Raw genomic sequence first — 22,191 nt, forward strand, 5'->3', positions numbered from 1 at the left:
AAAATTAGTCACTATATGTAAGCTCTTTCAATAACTTTATTGAATAGCCAAATTGATAAGTTAGCACAGTTCAAACGATTATTTGCATGGGTTACAAATGACTGTTTCTTTTTACAGGAATAAAACAGTGAAAATTACAAACTGTAAAAAGGAAGACAAATCTTGTCTCTAATAGTTAAGAGAAGCAAGATTTAACACAGCACATTGAAGATCAATACATATTTGAATTTGAGAACAAGAATTTAATGTTACAATATTATACACTACTTTACAAAATTAAAATTTCTATATAAGGATTATATTTGAAATAGTTAACAAAATCTTGAAATCACATTTGATGGTCCCCTAGATAATAGCTGTTACGCATCTTTGATTAGAAGAAATAAATCTTTTGTTCTAATTATTGTGAAAGTCTGTTAGACTCAATACATTAAATTAAAACAATGAAATATATGCAAACTAAAAGGTACACAGCTTGAGCGAATATTAATGTGTCAGACATACAGAAATGTTATTTTAAAAATCCTAGAAATTAGAAAAATAGAGTACTTTTTATGGTAGAATTGCCATGCTCAGATTTAAATACCAAGATTGCCCTTGTCTGTACTTTAGTAGTTGTAGATCTGTAGAAAATTCAAGGATCTTTCATAATTTACAACTACAATAAAAAAAAATATGGCATAGTGTAAATATTAGTTGCTTTACATTAAAAAGTAATACAAGATGAGATAGCAGGTAGTGCCCTACTGCAAAACAACAAAAAACTAAAAAAACATTCAATATTACAAAAAATAATTACTTACTATCAATATCTCCAAAAGGTTCATTCATTCCCTCATTATCTGGAGAACAAATATTACGAATCTTAACTAAAATTGTGTTTATGACCTATTATAAAATTATTCTAGATTGCACATGTTATACACTATCGAAAATCATTTTTAAAGTGAAATTTTAAAAGTAAATTTGTGAACTATACTAAAAAAGCATGTGTGGCAATAACAAGAGTCCTACCCACTCGGGGATGAAGTGAGGCACAAGGAAGGTTATTGTCCCTAGAAACACAAACTTTTCCCTCTGGAAGATTCTTCACTACTATTAAGAAAGGACCTACAAATAACAACATTTACAATTCACATTAAGAAGAGAATTTTAGTTATTTTAAGAAACATCAATCAGTGCACAAGGATGACTGTTTCTTTAAAAGAGGGGAAAATAGAAATTTATTTTAATTTGCTACGATGTGAAAATTGCTTCCTAATCAATGAAGCAGCTTTCAAGAAAATTTCCAGTTCAATGCACCACTCACATACTGAAGAGAAATCTTAACACTGCTTAAGGGAGATGATATTCCTAAAAAACCCAGTTAGTCTAATCCAGCAGGCAGGTAGTAGTGTATACTCCAATGGGACCTGCTTCTTCCATATTCCCCAACAGCTCAGTTAAAGTCAGCTCATACTGATGTAAACTTGAAAGTTACTATTTCATTGGTGATCGTATGAGACCAAGATTGTAAACACATTTTTCTAACCCATTGAAACAAAGAAACAAAAATCTTTTCATCAAGTATTACACACTGAACAACTTTTACTTTAAGAAGTTTATACAAGACAAGGTGAATCTGTGAAAAATGAGCCAAACTCTTTTAAAGATATCCTATCACAGCACTTTAAATATACAAATGTTTAATTTATCTATTTGTAAACAAAATCCACTCAATGGTTTTGACTATAATATTTCTCTGGCTCAATCAAAAAAGCAGTCTCTTGAGCATGTTCAGAAATCAAGTTTCTACCATAACTTCAATATATTGGATTTGTGTAATCTTAATATCCACCAAATCAAAAGCAGCATTCATGCTTTAATAAGTTTTAATATCCAAGAATAAATAGCTTATGAGTGGCTTCCAATTATTAAACTCCTTAGAAAAATGTTACTGATGCATGAGACAGAATTTTAAAAACCTTTAATTCATCAATTCACCAATAATATAACACTTTTATTGTACATCACAGAGCAGAAATGAACCAAAGCCCATTTCAAGAATCAAGATAATCAGTTTCTCATCTCCCTATTATCATTGCCAGTCCCAATATATTTATGAAGACAGCTGATTCTTTTCACTGCAGAACATGATAGTGTGTCCAAACAAGTCTTCTGCAGTCACATCACTTCAAATCAAAGTGACTTTGTTCTTCAAGTATAGAGAATACTGATAGATTTTAAAGCTTGACTGTATTATTTCATATTTTTCTTCTCAAACTAGAGTGAGTTTACTCTAGCTTTAGTTAACATGATCCTTTTTCTTCCTTATATATATAAAAAAAAAAAAAACACAGGTATGGGGGATGGGTTCTAGTTTTCTACATACTATTTACTTCTGAAACTTTTTTATTTTAAAAAGATCATTATCAATGAATTGGTAACATCCCTGCAACACTAAGTCTTGTGAGGTTTTAAATGTAGCAGCCAAAATTTCAGGAAAAAATGAGAAATATACATTTGAAACACAGAAGTCTTTATTTTACAAAATTTACTTTGCCTCTGCAATATTGTCTCATCCTATTTCAATCCATAACAACTCAAACATTATTGGCAGCAAAGGAAAAAAAAAAGTATCCAATCAAATGTATGTAGATCTATTTTGATTTGAAAAATACAGTATTTCAGAGTTGCATGTTTGATTCTCTGTTGTGGTCCTTTATTTGCTATAGTTTGTTGAAATCACAGTGAGAACATATAATCATCACATTAGTCCACAAACCTAATAGAAAAGGAAGGTATTACACATTCTCAGGTGTTCTGCATTATCATGACTAAGTCAAATATCTTCATTTATTCATTTGTTCACTTGTTGTTGTATATGCAAAAGGAATTCATAATATGATAATGCAGATTCTGTTCTGTCTTCTACCATGTTTTGAAGGAAGTTTGCTTTCATTGGACTCTCATCCCTGTGGAATAAGACAAAAATATATACATTACATAAAATGCAGTAGTAAAATAAACAGTGGATTTGTCCATTGTCATGATGCTTTTAACATACTCTTTGCTAGTAACTGAACAGAAAGCATAATTGAGTAATATTTACTGAACATTCTCTTTCTTTCTTTTCTAAAGGGTTTCCTTAAGCAATATGTCATGGGTAAATATAACTCAAAATAGGTCCTTGTAAAACTAAATAAATTATTTCCCAATTAGCAAACAAAAAATACAACTTACCTTATTACATAAAGTATGGGGAAAAATGGTCTCTGCTCTCTAAGCCAAGAGATGAATGCTATTATTCTGGCAGATTCTGGTGTATCAAGTTCTGGAAGATGTGTCTATTAAACAAAAACCAGCAATATCCAACTTACTTGAATCACATAGTTAATGCATCATTTAGAGTGCTTCTCAAACTTTATCATGTATATTATTCACCTGGAGATCTTGCTGAACTGCAAGATTGACTTAGGAGGTCTTAGGGAAAGGGGCCTGGGAGTATGTATATCACAGTTTTCTAGTAAGGGGTAGGCAAACTTCTGAAAAGGCCAAACAATAGAAATACTTTAGGCTTGCACGTCATTTGGCCTCTGCTGCAATACACAACTCTGCCAATGTTCCACTACAGAGCCATAGACAATACATAAGTGAATGGACACAGCTATGTTCCAATAAAACTTTACTGACAAAAACTTTGGCACACTTTACTGAGCCCTGATCCAGAACAAATCCAACCTCTTCATTTTATTATGACATCTAAAATTAACTGATTCATTCAGGCAGTTATTACAAATATGACAATTATTTACCTCATTACCTAAAATGCCTTGTCAACCAAGCCAATACTTTTATTTACAGCTTTAAAGATAGTGCTTATTCCAGCTATACTCCTGACACAAACGTCTTTTAAATACATGATTTCCTAATGACTTCTGTGAATGGAGTTAAACCCATAAATATGAAAAAGCACTAACATAAAATACATATTCCAATGTTGGGGACAAATTGATAGTAGGGTCTAAAATATATGATACTAAATAATACCATGTTATAATCAATTCTAATTTTAATATTATACCTTTTTATTTATTTTTTTTAAGATTTTGTTTATTTATTTATGAGAGAGAAAGAGGCAGAGACAAAGGCAGAGGGAGAAGCAGGCTCCATGCAAGGAGCCTGACGTGGGACTTGATCCCCAGTCCCCAGTATCAGGCCCTGGGCTGAAGGTGACGCTAAACCGCTGAGCCACCTGGGCTGCCCATATTATACCTTTTTAAAAAACGATAGACAGACAGATAGATAGATAATGAGAGAGGGAAGAGAGAAGCAGATTATCCACTGAGCACGCAGACTGACCCTGAAATCATGACCTGAGTTGAAACCAAGAGTCAGATGCTTAACCAAATGAGCTACCTAGGCACCCCTAATTCTAACTTTAAAAGAGAAAATTAGGGGTATCTTGGTGGTTCAGTGGTTGAGCATCTGCCTTTGGCTCAGGTCATGATCCTGGGGTTCTGGGATCAGGTCCCGAATCGGGCTCCCTGCAGGGAGCCTGCTTCTCCCTCTGCCTATGTTTCTGCCTCTCTCTGTGTCTCTCATGAATAAGTAAATCAAATCTTAAAAAAAAAAAAAAAAGTCTACCACAATCACTATAATAAAAAAGTCTTACCATAGTCTGTGGAATTAATGCATAGTTTTGAACTCCTAGAACCTGGCTGAGAAAATTTTGTCCACAATTTTTTCCAACCCAAAGCATCAGCACCTGGGAACAGGAAGAAAATTATTTTGAGACACACACAACAGTGAGCTGCTGATTCACCTTTACCACTGAGTATGTTTTAAAAGATCAAAATGAAGAGTATGTTTAATAAGATTATACAGATTTCAGCTGAACTAATAATTACTTTTTACCATGATGAGACTTTTATGCTTGGCATGAAAAGAGGTTATAGAGGGAGAAGGTAGCTCATACAAAAATAGATTAAGTAGCAAATAATCTGTTCAGGAAAAGAGATACTAAAGTGAATGAAGGTATAATAGTATGTAGAGGGAAGGATCCCGATCAATCAGACTACTCACAGAGCCTGCATCCATGAGGAAAGCTCCATCTCTGCTCAGCTTCTCCACGGAAAGCTGAAGAATAGGTGGCTGAGGTATGGTGCGATCATTGATGTTGAGTGCCCCCTGAGGATTTAAGCAAAAAAATTAAAGCTTTTGGACTTTATTAATTTGAGAGAGAACGAGAGAGAGAGAGAGAGAGAGAGAGAGAGAGAGAGAGAGAGAGAGACAAAAGGGGGAGGAAAAGAGGGAAAGGGAGCAAAAAAAAAAATCTCAAGCAGACTCCCCACTGAGTGTGGAGCCCAATGCAGGACTTGATCTCACAATTGTGAGATCATGACCTGAGGTGAAATCAAGAGTTAGATGCTTAACTGACAGAGCCACCCAGGTGCCCCCCAAAAGTTAAAGCTTTTAGGTACAACTGAAGAACAAAATACCCCAATAATTAGACAAGAGCTGACAAGATTCATTCCCCCATGTCAAGGGAGAAAAAATAAACTTTCAATCAGGCCAAATGACCATGGAGAACAAAACCAGTCAACAACATAGTCTGAGGTGACAAGCCCACACAAAATTCAGCACAATTTGCTGCCACACATCTTATCAGCTGGAGCTGCTACCATATCTTGAAGCTGCTACCAGAAATACTGAATTATATACAGCTTGTCATTCTGCTCCTGAAGCTATAGTTTGGGACCTCAGTCAGAGGTCCCAAAGGACACAGAACTTGCAGTTTTTGCCTATTTAACCATGTGGTGACTTTCTCCTTCAGAGAGACTTCCAGTTTGTAAACTATGACCTTTGCATTCCAAGAATTTTTTGTTGACATAGTTAAAAGCAGTCATAATTGTTCTTTAAGATTTTATTTATTTATTTATTCATGAGAGACAGAGAGAGAGAAGCAGAGACACAGGTACAGGCAGAAGCAGGCTCCATGCAGGGAGCCCAATGCGGGACTCGATCTCAGGACTCCAGGATCACACCCTGGGCCGAAGGCAGGCGCCCAACCTCTGAGCCACCCAGGCGTCCCAAATGCAGTCATAATTTTATTTTTTAAGATTTTATTTATTTATTCATGAGAGACACAGAGAGAGGGAGAAGCAGGCTCCATGCAGGGAGCCTGATGTGGGACTCAATCTCGGGTCTCCAAGATCACGCCCTGGGCTGAAGGCGGCACTAAACCACTGAGCCACCCGGGCTGCCCGAAACCTCATATTTCATAGGTAATTTGTCCTTGATATATGTAAGACATCTTAAATTCTTTAAATTTTGTAAGGTTTTTAACCAAAATATTACTTCTAATATGTATATCCTAACTTGATCACAATTTTAGAAAAAAGATTATGATTTAACATTTTATGCATGTGACTTTAACTCAGGTTAAATTTCCTAATAAGGGCAAATAATATCTCGGTGGGACCTTCCAAAAAAAAGAAAAGAAAAGAAAAGAAAGGAAAAAAGGGGGCAAATAATGTTACAACTTAAATATTTTTTTCTTTAATTCAAGAATACTATTAAACTCAATATTGACTTAGGGCTTTCAGATGTAATTCCACTCTCAGGACACTCCAGATCAATTTGTTTAAATAAATAAATCAGAGGTCAATTTGATTATCTATTCATTTACTTAGATCTGCTATAGAGATCTTTTTTTTTTTTTTTTAGAGATCTGTCTTAACAAAGTTTATTACTTTTATATCTTAAATAATATTTTAGTAAGAAAGGAGGCTCTATTCTCAGAGCTTCCTCAAACCAAGATTTCCTTACACAGATCTACCAAAGGAATAGAATTAATAGCTTTAAGAAACAAAACTTTACTGGGACGCTTGAGTGGTACAGTCGGTTGACTGTCCACCTCTTGGTTTCAGTTTAGGTTGTGATCTGCCCTGAGATGGGCTCCACGCTCAGTATGAACTCCGTTTGAGACTCTCTCTCACTCTGGCCACCATCCCACCCCCACACTCACATGCACACGTGCTGTGCTTTCTCTCTGTAAAATGAATAAATAAATCTTTATTATTTTTTTTAAAGATTTACTTATTCATGAGAGACACACAGAGAGAGGCGGAGATACAGGCAGAGGGAGAAGCAGGGTCCCCGCAGGCAGCCCGGTGCAGGACTCCATCCTAGATCCTGGGATCAGGCCCTGAACCAAAGGCAGACGCTCAACCTCTGAGCCACCCAGGTGTCCCTAGATAAATCTTTAAAAGCAAAACAAAACTTTCCTCATTTCTACAAGGGACTTAGTATAATTAAGCTTATGAACCTCTAAGAAAAAGTCACTAAAAAAGTAATCTTACCTCATCTGAGAGATTGTCAACTCTATACAAAGTGGGATGAGTTGTGAGCATAAGGTAAACCAAAGGCTGATTTTTCACTTGACACATGGCAAAAATGCGTTCATCCAGACGTGCATTTGTCCCAGTCTGAAACGATTTCTGTAACAGAAAACCACTGCTCATCAAAAAAAAAAAAGGGTATTTAATAACAAATACAAAGCTTTGCAAATATCAGATGTTAAAACAAAATTTTCAGGCAGAATTAGCAAATTTACTGTTATTCTTTTAATTCGTTCTGTTAAGTATCTTTTAAGAAGTTGCCCATCTATTAAAATGTGACTATATCCCCACCTGAAAGAAATTAACCACCTGACTATGGCAAAGTCATTAGATCTCTCTAGTGTTTTCTAATCAGTGAAATATATCTAAATACTCTATCTGCCATAGAGGTATAGTGATATAAAAATCTAAATAATAGGGACGCCTGGGTGGCTCAGCAGTTTAGTGCCTGCCTTCGGCTCAGGGTGTGATCGCGGTCTGGGGATTGGGTCCTGCATCGGGCTCCCTGTGAGAAGCCTACTAAGTTATAAATAAGCAAAATACTCATAGGGTCTTTTAACACTTCTAGTGTTAAATGCTATGGAGAAAAATAAGGGCAGGAAGAGAAGTAAGAATGTAGGTTAGGTTGGCTAAAGAACATTGCTCAGTAAATGGGGAGATCAGGAAAAATAAGCCTCAGTGACAGGACAGCATTTAAGAAAAGACCTAAGGAGGGAAAAGCAGAGATTTTTAAATGTTAAAATTTAAGTATATATGTAATTTCTGTACATTAACATCATATTCAGAAGTAGAAATATATAATTTGGGTTAAAGAAACTACAAGTTGATCCTAATAGGATGAGTAGGGTTGCCCTTCTCACCTAGAAGAGATGACATACACCAGACAGGTCAATCCTGGAGTTCAGAAGATTATACAAATTGACAAGATCAGAGTAGTTTTCATCAATTTTGGAATCTAGGATCCTCTCCCAGGTGATTTATTAACATGAACTTTTTAATAAAATTTATAAGGGAAGATTATCCTAAGTATACAAGCTTGGAAAAATAAGCCTCCTCTACTTGCCTAGTTGCCTTTCTTTTTTGGGCAGTGAGGAGAAGGGAGAGCCAGCAGTAGGGGCAAACAGCAGGCAGGGGAGATAAGAAATATCAAATGAAAAACTCTATAAGATCATAGAAGGAAAGGCAACTGCCAGAGAGGAACATTTGAGCTCAATCATAGGAATAGGAAAGTACAATGCAAGTATGGAAATAAGTACACAGATATGAGAAGGCATATCTACGATTAAGAAGTAGTATGTGGCTGAAATACTGTAGAAAGCAGGAAAAAGCTAAAAGAAGAGTTTTATCTGTGACTTTTTGCATAAGCAATAAAATATACAGCTCTTTTTTTTTTGGAAAACTGGGAAACTGATCATCCTTGGCATCTTTGATTTCTTTCAAGATTTGAATAAAAGTCAAAGTCACTGACTTCAGAAAATTTAACTGGCTTACAGTCAAACATACAGTGTTTAGTCATTCACAGGATAAAAATTTGAGCTATTTACATTTTTACTGTGTTAGTTTCTGATTTTGATTCTCTTACCTGTTATTTACATTTTTACTTAGTTTCTGATTTTGATTCTCTTACCTGTTTAAGGAGAGCCAACACAAAGAGTGGGAAAAGCCGCAAAGAAAAGGGAACCATGAGTCCAGGCTGCTGGCTACTTAAGACTGAAGAATGATAAGCTGAAAGAGAGTCTATGACGGCATTCACTAGGGCATCCCGAGCATCACTCAGACTGGCAGTCACAGATCTGTCAACAGCTAACAGAGTTGGAGGTAGGGACAAACAAGAGAAAAGAGAGTTTAGCTATCCCACTGTTAAGGATAGAAGGTATATAATTTTTTTTAATTATACAAAATCTCTCACCAATTTATTACATATATAAGGACACAAGTATAGCAGCAGTTAAAAGCCCATAATTTTGGCAAAATGCATCTCTATTTCCTACCTGTATGACAATATGGCAAGGGATCTAACCTTTATGAGTCTGTTTTCCTATCTGTAAAATGGGAAAACTGTATCTTGTTGGATCTAAGATGTTATTAATTATAATCCATTATAACGTTTATAATTATAGATCTATTATATACCACAGAGAAAGAAAAAATTGCAACTAAAAACACAGGCTTTCTTCACAGAGGATTTTATGTTTATTGAAAGACCTCTTAGAGAGCTACTTAGATGATTCTTATCACCTGTTATGCTTCTGTTTCTATGCATTTCTGCAAACTTGAAAAAAAATTTTCTAAAAAAAAAAAACCTTTTTTAAATACTAAGAGCACTATTATTGTTTTGAAGACTTCTCAAACTACAACTAAACTCAATTCATGTGCTCTCAAAAATACAATCAATAAAGTGAGGTTATTAACTCCTATAACCAAATTTGTGTATAGCAAAGAAAAAAGACCACTGTTACCTGGTCAACAGTAGCACTTTTTTTTTTAAGTAGGCTCCACACTGTATGTGGAGCCCATCACAGGGCTTGAACTCATTATGACTCTGAGATCAAGACCTGTGCTGAGAACAAGAGATGGATGCTTAACAGACTGACCCCACCCAGGTGCCCCAATAGTAACTCTTAAGACTTTAATTGAAGACTTCCTGATTTTCAAGATTTTGATAAAATGTGAAAAAATGTGCATGTTGGGATAAGCCAAATTTAGTAACATAACTAACACCTGTTAAGCAAATTGTTGTGAAAAATTTTTTAATCTACAAATATTACCTGAAACAGTTCTTATTGATGATAATAATGATCGTACAATTACTAAAAAGCATTAGCTCAACAAAATATAAAGGCAGTGACCCTTAAATTCTTAGGTCACATCTTTAAACAGTGTATAAGACTTATATGGAGTTGGATTCCTTTTTTTTTATTTCAAGATTTTATTTATTCATGAGAGACAGAGAGAGAGAGAGAGAGAGAGAGAGAGAGAGAGAGAGAGAGAGAGAGGCAGAGACACAGGCAGAGGGAGAGGCAGGCTCCACGAAGGGAGCCTGATGCGAGACTTGATCCCAGGACTGCAGGCTCATGCCTTGGGCCGAAGGCAGGCGCTAAACCGCTGAGCCACTCAGGGATCCCCTGGGGTTGGATTCTTTATCAGGCTTCATTCAATAAAGAAAGAATTTCCCAATAGGAAATTCAAGAAAATGGGTGATTATTCCTACTACAGGCAGGCAGATTTGAGTTTGAAGCAAATGGACCCCAATGGCTTCTTTCCTGAAGGAGAAAAAAAAATAAGAACCAAAATGATGTTGGACACCTGGATGGCTCATTAGTTGAGCATCTGCCTTTGGCTTAGGGCATGATCCCGGAGTCCTGGGATCAAGTCCCACATCAGGCTTCCTGCATGGAGCCTGCTTCTCCCTCTGCCACGTCTCTGCCTCTTTCTTTCTCTCTCTGTCTCTCAATGAATGAATGAATAAATCTTTAAAAACAAAACAAAAAAAACCCAAAATGATGTTAAGTTCTACGTATGTAAAAAGGGTCCAAAAAAGAAAAAGAGGGATGCCTGAATGGCTCAGTGGTTAAGCATCTGCCTTTGGCTCAGGGCGTGATCCTGGAATCCCAGGATCAGGTCCCACATAGGGCTTCCTGCATAAAGCCTGCTTCTTCCTCTTCCTACGTCTCTGTCTCTCTCACTCTGTGTCATGAATAAATAAAATAAAATCTTTAAAAAAAGAAACTTTCCCTTTAGGGTTAAAAAGAAAAAAAGGAAAATTTAAGGAGGCAACTCTATCTGATATGGAAATAAAGAGGTGAAGTTTGAAGTTATCAGTAAATTTTCTCCTAGTTCATGTGATCTGACCAAGGCTGCACATTTATGTGTGAGAGTAAACTGATTTTCTATCCTGAATTGCAAGTCTAAAGATCTTTTACAGTTCAAACTCTCTTGTAAATCCAAGTTACAGAGCTCATAAAAAAGCTATTCACTACTAGCATTGAACATTAAGTAAAATGTGGTTATTTAAGTCCATCATAGGCAGATTATGAGACAGAAAGTAGTTTAGTAGCTCCCTGAGGTCAATGAGGGATGGAGGAGGAAGGAGGCCAGTAACTGCTGATGCGCATGAGGTTCTTTTGGGATAATAAAAATGTTCTAAAATCAGATTGAGGTGATAGCCACACAATTCTATAAATATACTATAAATAGTAGGGTCATATACTTAAAATGGATCATATGATATGGTAAACTATTTTTCAATAGTTGTTAAAAATTTTTTTTAAATAAGGTTATCGGGCAGCCCCAGTGGCTCAGCGGTTTAGCACGCCGCCTTCAGCCCAGGGCCTGATCCTGGAGACCTGGGAGCCAGTCCCATGTCAGGCTCCCTGCATGGAGCCTGCTTCTCCCTCTGTCTTGTGTGTCTGCTTCTCTCTGTGTGTCTCTCGTGAACAAATAAAATATTAAAATAAATATATAAATAAATAAGGTTACCTACAACAGATCCTTTCACTCAAGTAGTTAGTTACTTAAGAGGTATACAGAAGATCCAAAACATTGAAATCTTTAAAGCTACATATTTATTTATTTATTTTTAAGATTTATTTATTTATTTATTCATGAGAGACACAGATTGAGAGGAGAGACAGAGACATAGGCAGAGGGGGAAGCAGGCTCCTTGCAGGGAGCCCGATGCGGGACTTGATCTCGGATCCAGGGATCACGACCTGAGCCAAAGGCAGGCACCCAACCAGGGAGCCATCCAGGCGCCCCGTAAAGCTACGTATTTTAAGGAAAATAACACTATATGAGTTTTTCTAATGTTATTACTTGTGAAATATTTATAATAGCTGATAATTACAATTCTTACCCATATTGGCCAATAACCCTGAAATTGCTTGAACATCAGCTCCTAGAAAGACTTCATTCAGAGTTGAAACTACAGGCAAACACAAAGTATGAACTCGAATTCTTCTTTCACCTTTGGGGAAAACACATAAATGATAGTAAGGCACAACTCCATTAAAAAAACTCTTTTTTTAAAGATTTTATTTATTTATTCATGAGAGAGAGAGAGAGAGACAGAGACAGAGACACAAGCAGAGGGAGAAGCAGGCTCCATGCAGGGTGCCTGACATGGGACTTGATCCCCAGATCCCTAGACTCCAGGATCATGCCCTGGGCCAAAGGCAGGCACTAAACCACTGAGCTACCCAGGTGTTCCATTAAAAAACTTATATTAAAGTCCCTTGGAAAAATCACTTCTTTTCAATTTAGAACCAAAAAGGGTTATTCAGTATGCAGAAATAATATCAAATATTTAATGAATAAAACTTTTAAGTTTCATCCCTTTTATTATTTGGCTACAAAATTATTTCTGTTTGGTGGGCCTCAGATCAAGCCCAGCACAGGCATCCACACCTTCTTGCTCAGCAGGGAATCTGCCTCTTCCTCTCCAAATCTGCTCTTACCCACTCCCCACCCCCCCACCCCCCGACTTGAGCACACATGCCCGCTCTCTTTCTTTCAAAAATTCTTTTTGTTCAAGTTATTACTGAAAAGGGATAATTAAATGATGGTAACATACTACCTTCTTAATAATCTCTTTTCTGAACCTTTTGGTTACTTTATCTTTTTTCCTAATAAAAACTTTGAATATACATGTTACAACAACACTACTTCCACATGTGTTTTCGAGTCTGATTTGATATTTAAAGCCCAGAGAAATCTTACACTTTCTTCTTTAAACACAGAAAACAATTTTTAAAAGAGATCACTTAATATAGTATTTTCTTTTTGGTAATTACCAACAATAACAAAAACCAATATAGAAACAAAAATGAAAACTTTTTGGCAATCAAATATCAAATATTAAGTCAATCTTTTAAAAATTTCTAAGCAGCAAGACCTTGAAAACTACTGAAAAAGAACAAGTAAAAAAAAAATTGAAATGATACGCAATATATTCACAACCTACCTGTCTTGAGACATGAAGACTGATGAAAATGTACCTATAAGGAGCTCATACATACTTTTTAAAAAATTTTTATTTATTTATTGAGAAAGAAGAGAGAGAGTGTGTACTCAAGCATGAGCAGTAGGAGAGACAGAGATAGAAGCAGACTTCACCCTGAGCAGGAAGCCAGACATAAGGCTCAACCCCAGGACCCCAGAATTATGACCTGAGTGGAAGGCAGAGGCTTAACCAAGTGAGCTACCCAAGCACCCCCAAATTACTTTTAAAAAGACTAAACAGTATCTGCAAAAAAGAGTAACATTGTTGAGAGTTTCTATTCCAGACAGGAAAGAAAATAGATACAATGTTTAGCCTAAGGGACGCCTGGGTGGCTTAGTTGGTTAAAAGTCAGCCTTCAGCTCAGGTCATAATCCCAGCATCCTGAGATGAGTCCCACATTGAGCTCCTTGCTCAGCAGGGTGCCTGCTTCTCTCTCTGAGTGCTATTCCTCCTGCTTGTGTGTACTCTCTGACAAATAAATACAATCTTAAAAAATAAAAGTTTAGCTTATAACAGCAACTAAACATAGAGACAGAGACACAAAGACACACAAAATCAGAGACTGAAATAAAAGGGCCCTTGATGGGACCAAAAAGTGGTACCTTTCTGAAAAACAATCTGGCAATACCAAGATTTTTCTAAACAATCAGTCTGACACTAAGAAGACTCTCAGTAAATATCTGTTAAATACAATGGTTAAGGAAAATAAATATGACACGTTTTAGCTTTACCAGGGATAGCAACAAAGATTTTAAGATTAGAAATACTCTTTTGGTTTAATAGACATGAGTATCTCCAAAAGAGGGGGTATTTATTATAAGCCAAAGAATACATGACCAAATCAAAAAACTTACCTTTGTTGCCACACACTGTATTTATAGTTAACAATACTGGATTGTAAACTTAGAAATCTGTTAAAAGTGTAGACCTCATGTTATCTGTCTTTGCCACGATAAAAACGAAATGATACAAAAAACACACTCACCTTTGCTGGATGTATACAAGAGTGCAGACTGAAAGGAAACCAACTGGGTGTCAGTAAGACTCTCTTCTACAGACATCTGTACTGCATACCCAGCATCTGGGTTTACATTAGGCAAAGACAGTAAGTCTGTTGACCGAACAAAGAAGTTCCCATGGAAAGTATGAATGGAAAGACCTAGAAGAGAAAACTTTATGAAAATGACTTATATAAACCTATATACAGATATGTATATTATATACTTACCAGATTGGCTGAGAGTAAATTTAAAATTTTAGATGTGAGGGACACCTTGGTGGCTTAGTTAAGCATCCGACTCAATTTCAGCTCAGCTCTTAATGTGAAACTTGTGAGTTCAAGACCCTCACAGGGCTCCACACCTAGTGTGGAGCCTACTTAAAAAAAAGTTTAGGTGTGATATTGTGATTTATAATAAGAAATATGTACTTGATCTTCACTCATTTCTGGCACAGAGCTCCTAAACTCTTAAAATTTCCTAAGTAACAAAAATCACCACAGTGTCTTTTGCTATGTTGATGGAGTGACTTTGGAAAGCACCTACATAACTAAAGGATAGGGGCTGGTTGGTTACCAGAGGACACAACCATATAAGTAGAAGGTTGGAAATTCCAGTCCAACCTGTTCCCCAACAACATCCTTCAGGGAGGAGAGATAAACTGGAGGTTCAATCAGTCATCAATGACCAATAATTTAATCAACTATGACTATGTAAAGAAGCCTTCATAAAAACCCAACAGGTTGGGGACCTTTGGAAAGCTTCCAGATTGGTGAACACATGGAGATATATGAAGAGTAATGCATTCAGAGAGAACATGGAAGCTACACAAGCTCTATGGCTTTCTTTCCCCCTTCTCTGTACCTTGCCTTTTACATCTCCTCTTCAATCTGGATGTTCCTGAATTTTATCCTTTTATTTTTTAAATTAATTTTTTAATTTTAAATTCAATTTGCCAACATATAGTATAACACCCAGTGTTCCTCCCATCAAGTGCCCTCCTTAGTGCCTGTCTGAATTTTATCCTTTTATAATAAACCAGTAACCTAGAAAATAAAATGGATCTCTGAGTTCTTTAAGCTTCTCTAGCAAATTAATTGAACCCAAGAAGGAGGTCGTGCGAACCTCCAATCTATAGCCAGCCAATCAGATCACAAAAAGAAGCAGAAACAGAAAGCTACTGCGGTAACTAATTGGTTATGAGTGACACTACAATCGGAGTTGTTTGGAGATGTGACAACCTTAGAGAAGGGTTTGATACCTTACATAAGATATTACAAATGCTTTATTGTTAGTTGTTTCACTCAAACATTTTTTCTTTTTATTACAGTGATGGATAACAGAGAACTTCATTTGGCACATGATTTGACCAGCAGATTTCAACATCTATCTAGTGGCCAGGTCTGTGGATCCTTATCGTTGGATATCTTTCTATTGGCTAGCTATTTCATAAAATCTTTCCACTTCAAAAAAAAAATGATTGTTTTGCATCTCTTAAATTTTTTTTTTTAAATTTTTATTTATTTATGATAGTCACAGAGAGAGAGAGGCAGAGACACAGGCAGAGGGAGAAGCAGGCTCCATGCACTGGAAGCCTGATGTGGGATTCGATCCCGGGTCTCCAGGATCGCGCCCTGGGCCAAAGGCAGGCGCCAAACCACTGCGCCACCCAGGGATCCCTGTTTTGCATCTCTTTAAAATCTGAATAAAGGGCAGCCCCAGTGGCGGAGCGGTTTAGAGCCGCCTGCAGCCCAGGGCGCAATCCTGGAGACCCTGGATCGAGTCCCACGTCGGGCTCTCTGCGTGGAGCCTGCTTCTCCGTCTGCCTGTATCTCTGCCTCTCTCTATGAATAAATAAATAAATACTACTCAAGCATGAGCAGTAGTATGCTCTCTCTATGAATAAATAAATAAAATCTTTAAAAAATAAAATAAAATAAAATCTGAATAAAAGAGTAGAACCAGATTGATAATGTAAAGGAATAAAATATCAAGAATTATTTCCCATTTTCCTAAGAAAATAGTTCTCATTTAGCAGCCATAGGCATCTATCCTGAAAAACAAACTGGATTAAAGCATTCTGAAACTGTCAGACTATTTTCAAAGCAACACTGAGGCAAAGTGTCAGTAGTAGGACAGAATGAGAGAAGCACAAATTAAAAGACCTGCTACTTCTAAAGATGAATGGTGGGAATGGTTGTACAACAATGAGAATAAACTTAATGTCATTCAAGTTGCATACTTAAAAAATGGCTAACAAGGTAAATTTTATATTAGGTGTATTTTACCACAACAAAAAAATAACTTTGAAAAAAAAAAAGATATTTCACTATTATTGGGAATAAATGGAATAAAAATCATGCTTATTTAGTGGTGGGGATGGAGGGAGATAGGATTTTTATTTTTTTATTTTTTTTTGAGATAGGATTTTTAAACGAGATATAATTCACATATCATAAAAAAAAATCACACATACAGTGTACAGTGCAGTGGCTTTCAGTACATTCAAAATAGTCCCTATTTTCTTTTGTTTCTTCTCTATTCTTTTTTTTATATAAAGTTTTTATTTATTTATGATAGTCACAGAGAGAGAGGCAGAGACACAGGCAGAGGGAGAAGCAGGCTCCATGCACCGGGAGCCCAACGTGGGATTCGATCCCGGGTCTCCAGGGTGGCGCCCTGGGCCAAAGGCAGGCGCCAAACCGCTGTGCCACCCAGGGATCCCTTTTTTTTTTTTTTTTAAGTAGGCTCCACACCCAACATGAGACTTGAACTCACAACCGTGAAATCAAGAGTTGCATGCTTTAGCAACTGAGCCAGCCAGGTACCCTGGCTCTATTCTTCTCTATTCTTTTTTTTTTAGTATTTTATTTTATTTATGAGAGAGAGAGAGAGAGAGAGAGGAAGAGACAAAGGCAGAGGGAGAAGCAGGCTCCACGCAGGGGGCCTGATGTGGGAACTCGATTCTAGGTCTCCAGGATCATGCCCTAGGCCGAAGGCAGTGCTAAACTGCTGAGCCACCTGGGCTGCCCCTCCATGCCTTTTTTTTCCCCCTCTATTCTTAATTGCATATTCCATCAGTTAAGTAAAATATCTTAGAAGACCAAAACTTATGAAATAAGAATAGATAAAAATGCATATTTACTGGTATCAAAAGTAACATCTAGGTAAATGTAAAAAAAAAAAAAAAATAGTGCCCCTACCTTTTGTGCACCGAATCCTCATGACTGCCTCAAAGCCAATCTTTCGAGTGAGGTATCTCTGTAGTTCCTTCTGTAATTTCTGCACTTGTACTGGGTTCTGCTGATGGTGGTAAGAAGGATAGTAATAGACACTACCTGCTGAATACCGAGAAATACAACCTGGAAGAAACACACACTTCTTAAATTCTGCAATTAACTATTACTGCATGAAAAAAACTACTGGTTTTTGAATCCATCTTTCCTTAGCCTCTCAAAGTATAATCAAAAAAGAATTTGTATTCCTTTAAATAATAGTACAAAAATGTTTCCATTACAAATGTTTAGAAATATATAAACATTTAGAAGAAAAAAAGGGTTTTTTTAAAAAGATTTTATTATTTATTTATTCATGAGGGACACAGAGAGAGAGAGAGAGAGAGAGAGAGAGAGAGAGAGGCAGAGACATAGGCAGAGGGAGAAGCAGGCTCCACACAGGGAGCTGACGTGGGACTCAATCCCGGGACTCCAGGATCATACCCTGGGCCGAAGGCAGGCGCTAAACTGCTGGGCCACCCAGGGATCCCCATAAATAAAGGTTTTTAATAGACTAACTCTCCCAAAGGAATAAAAATTCCTTCACTTTGTCCTTTATTTAGAATATCATCATATAAATATCTTCACATTCATTTGAGAAAAATAATCATGAGGAAGAACTCACCCAGAGAAGCCAAATCAGAATACTGTCCACTGAGAAGGAATAAGTCCACAGCAACCTGCTGACCAGAACAATCCAAGGCTAATTTCTTATAAAAGTCAGTGGATGGTGTCAAGTGAATTTCCTATTAATGATAAATTACATAAAGAAAAAAAATTTAATTGTTAAATTGTCATAAAATTTTATTTATTTTTTTAAGATTTATTTTTATTTATTTATGATAGACATAGAGAAAGAGAGAGAGAGAGGCAGAGACACAGGCAGAGGGAGAAGCAGGCTCCATGTCGGAGCCCGACACGGAATCGATCCCAGGACTCCAGGATCACGCCCTGGGCCAAAGGCAGGCGTGAAACCGTTGAGCCACCCAGGGATCCCCTTGTCATAAAATTTTAAAACCTATCTATATATACACCAAAATGTTAACAATTATTCTTGGGCATTTTAAAAATCCTTTATTTTATGTTCTTTTGGTTTTCTTAGTAAAAAACATACTACTTAAGAATTTTCTATTTTCGGGACACCTGGGTGGCTCAGTGGTTTAGAGTCCACCTTCACCTCAGGGCATGATCCTGGGGTCCGGGATCAAGTTCTGCATTGGGCTCCTTGCGAGGAGTCTGATTTTCCCTCTGCCTATGTCTCTGTCTCTCACAAATAAACAAATTAAATCTTTAAAAAAAAAATTAAAGAATTTCTATTTTCTAGTTTTAAAAAGAAATACATCTATTATGCTAATTTCAATAATCTATTAAATACTTAGAATGCCAGAAACTGTTCTAAATAATTCATGTGTAGGGCAGCCCGGGTGGCTCAGAGGTTTAGCGCCACCTTTATTCAGCCCAGGGTGGGATCCTGGAGACCCGGAATCAAGTCCCACGTCGGGCTCCCTGCATGGAGCCTGCTTCTCCCTCTGCCTGTGTCTCTGCGTGTCTCTCTCTCTCTCTCTCATGAATAAATAAAATATTTAAAAATAAATAAACAAACAAACAAATAAATAAATAAATCATGTGTGATATCTATTTAGTCCTTTGAACTACTATAAGAAGCAAGTCCTTTTAATTACTATCATTACTTTCACTTTATAAATAAACATAAGGAAACAGAAGGGCAAAGAAATTAACTAATTCTTCAAGCTCCTACATCTAAAAAGAAGTAGAATTTAGGCAGACTGACCCCAGGACTGACACTGTCATCATTAGAGCATACAGCAACTCTTATTATCTTTTGAAAAATACAGATCTCAAACTACATTTATATACACAAGGTACTCAAAAGCAATCGATGGCAATCAATATGGCAGACTACTCATTAATAGTCATCCACATTCTACTTAGTTCCTAACAGGCATATTCTTTAGAATGCCAGGCTTTCTCATCAAAGGCAGGCTGCAATGCTAATGGCTTGCTAAGGTCCAAAAATAAGGTAAGATTGAATCAGGTGGAAAGTGTAATAAAATAAAAATTTTAACATCAGCAAAACATGCTTTATCTATTTCCTTATGCTCCCTCCTCTCCACAACTGAAAAATAAATGAAAAACAAGCTTTTTGGTCAAAGGGACAGAGCAGAGCACCAGCATATATGGTAACATACACTTGATGACTTTCTAACCTTAGCAGATGACCTTTGGTTGGGCTCCTCTCGTGGTCTCAGGGCTCCTACTCCAAGAGTAGGAAGTTGTGTTTGAAAGACAGACATTCGACCACCAGTTGGGGACATCAGCTTAAAGGCAGCCTGAAGTGCAGGACCCAAGGCACTCTGGGTTTCCAGGGTCTTGGTGAACATTTGTGGCAAAGTTTTCAGTAAATCTTGAACAAGCTTGTAAAATAAAGCAAGAAAACTCAAAGGTATTAACAATTAAAAATTTTTTCCGCAAAAAGTCAGTAACTAATACAGCAGACAAGACACTGAATCATGATGATGGTCAGAAAATCTACAGACAGTACAGTAAACAATGAAGTTGGTCAAATGACAAGAAAGCCATTTTAAGTCAACATCATAAATTGGCAAGCAAGACAAATCAAAATTGGGGCCTTACAGTTCTTGCACATGCAGTAGTCCAGCAAGACTATAAGTCCAAAATGTATCCAAAAGAACCATCACAGTTTAGAGATTTGTTTTCTTTTAATGCCATCAAACATGGCCTTCTCAATCACCTCTACACACTTTATTCTTTTCAGTTCCAAAGTGAGTTTAACTCTTCCCCTATTGAAAAGTCTAAGATAGCCAGTAAATTTGCCAACTAGTAATACCACTACAAATGAAAAACAACTACCTATTCAGGTTAGGTTTTATAAATAAAGAGAGTTAAAGGGAAAAAAAAGTACTTCACACTATTGTGAAGTCACTGTTGCCAACAGCTGAGACCATAGACTTGCTAGTTAAAATGTTACCCCTACGGCATATATGCATGTACAGGGTAGACAACAACCCCCCTTCAGACACATTCTGTTCACCTCTCACTGTATTATGTCATGGCAATTTCCAGGCAGGTAATAAGTTTCTTCTGAACTGACCCCAATGACACTCTGTGAATCAGAAAAGCAAAGGGCACTGAAAGCAGCCTAGCTAAAGTGCTTCTATGTAGTGACCAGAAGCTAATCTGAGCAACCCTCCCAATTTCCCAAATGGCTGGCAAGGCAGGTTTCCTTTATGAAATAGGCTTATCTTCTACCCTATTACAAGTATCTTGCTACGTTAGACTTAAAAGCCATCTGTTCAAGGGTAAATTCAAGAGCTATTCATCTGATGAATTTTAACTAACAGCAAATATAAAATGTTACACATCTTAGAAATGTCTCAGAAAGAAACAAAACTTTACTTAAAGTATATTTGGAGAATATTTTCCTTCAGTATTTCAATTAAATGTCAAATAAGAAAATTAACTTACCTCTTTACTTTCATTTAAATTTACTAATAAATTCTCTGGCATAGGTATAAAAACATCTGAAAAATAAATAAAAAATTTTTAAACAAAACTTAATTGTTAAAGATGCTCCAAACACTTAACACTGATGATGATAATAATTAACCACCCTCATAATTTAAAGAAAAGCAATCTCCTCTATTATATTTGGCACTGTTTAATTATGTTCAAAATGCCACCAAAGGAGCACTGATTTAGGTATTTGTTGCAACTTATATGTTAGCATGTAAAAGGTAAATAGCCTCCTAATCAGAAAATACTGATCTGTAAGCACACAGTATGGATTTACACAAGTGCTCTGCTTCTTAGGTTAAAGACAACAATTTAGAATCCTACCTTCCATTCTTGCTTAGCCTTCAAAGCCAGCACTCTTGGCATTAAAAAAAAAAAAAATGTTGACTAAGATGACACACAAGAATGCTCTGTCTTGGGGCATCTGGGTGGCTCAGTGGTTGAGCATCTGCATTTGGCTCAGGTCGTGATCCTGGAGTCCTGGGATCAAGTCCCACACATCAGGCTCCCTGCCGGGAGCCTGCTTCTCCCTCTGCCTATGTCTCTGCTTCTCTCTCTGTGTCTCTCATGAATAAATAAATAAAATCTTAAAAAAAAAAAAAAGAAAAGAAAAGAATGCTGTGTCTTTATGAAAAAGTAATATAGCCCATGGGGCGCCTGGGTAGCTTAGTCAGTTAAGCTGTTAAGCATCTGTCTTCAGCTCAGGGCAGCCCATGTCAGACTCCCTCCTCAACAGGGAGCCAGCTTCTGCTTCTCCCTCTCCATCTCCCTCTGTGTGCTCGTGCTCTCTCTCTCTCATAAATAATTTTTTAAAAAGTCATTAGCCCACCAATACCTCTGTCATTCAAAAAGTACATGCTCTCTCATAAAGAAGGCCCCATTAGTCCCTATACTTATGGAACTACAAAATCAAGTAAATCAGAAGATATGCTAACTGACCACTTCATATGAGCTCCTTTGGATTCAAATTTATTCTTACT

The 22,191-nt window shown here is 36.7% G+C and overlaps 1 protein-coding gene across 1 annotated transcript in view; it reads right to left on the reverse strand.

Moving 5' to 3' along the window:
* Nucleotides 1-18: 18 nt before the first annotated feature.
* Nucleotides 19-22,191, reverse strand: part of SEC24A (SEC24 homolog A, COPII coat complex component) — a 61,299-nt gene continuing 39,126 nt past the window's right edge. Inside the window, exons 12-23 of the mRNA XM_055302083.1 lie at nucleotides 21,164-21,219; nucleotides 19,885-20,091; nucleotides 18,282-18,402; nucleotides 17,585-17,743; nucleotides 14,369-14,542; nucleotides 12,238-12,348; nucleotides 9,010-9,185; nucleotides 7,344-7,481; nucleotides 5,065-5,169; nucleotides 4,655-4,747; nucleotides 3,223-3,326; nucleotides 19-2,954 (exon numbers count right to left, since the gene is read on the reverse strand). Of these exons, the coding sequence (XP_055158058.1) occupies nucleotides 2,840-2,954; nucleotides 3,223-3,326; nucleotides 4,655-4,747; nucleotides 5,065-5,169; nucleotides 7,344-7,481; nucleotides 9,010-9,185; nucleotides 12,238-12,348; nucleotides 14,369-14,542; nucleotides 17,585-17,743; nucleotides 18,282-18,402; nucleotides 19,885-20,091; nucleotides 21,164-21,219 (1,559 nt within the window). The 3' untranslated portion in view covers nucleotides 19-2,839. The remainder of the gene's footprint in view (nucleotides 2,955-3,222; nucleotides 3,327-4,654; nucleotides 4,748-5,064; nucleotides 5,170-7,343; nucleotides 7,482-9,009; nucleotides 9,186-12,237; nucleotides 12,349-14,368; nucleotides 14,543-17,584; nucleotides 17,744-18,281; nucleotides 18,403-19,884; nucleotides 20,092-21,163; nucleotides 21,220-22,191) is intronic.

The sequence above is a fragment of the Nyctereutes procyonoides genome, unplaced genomic scaffold (assembly GCF_905146905.1).
Source record: "Nyctereutes procyonoides isolate TBG_1078 unplaced genomic scaffold, NYPRO_anot_genome, whole genome shotgun sequence".
NCBI classification, from domain to species: Eukaryota; Metazoa; Chordata; class Mammalia; order Carnivora; family Canidae; genus Nyctereutes; species Nyctereutes procyonoides.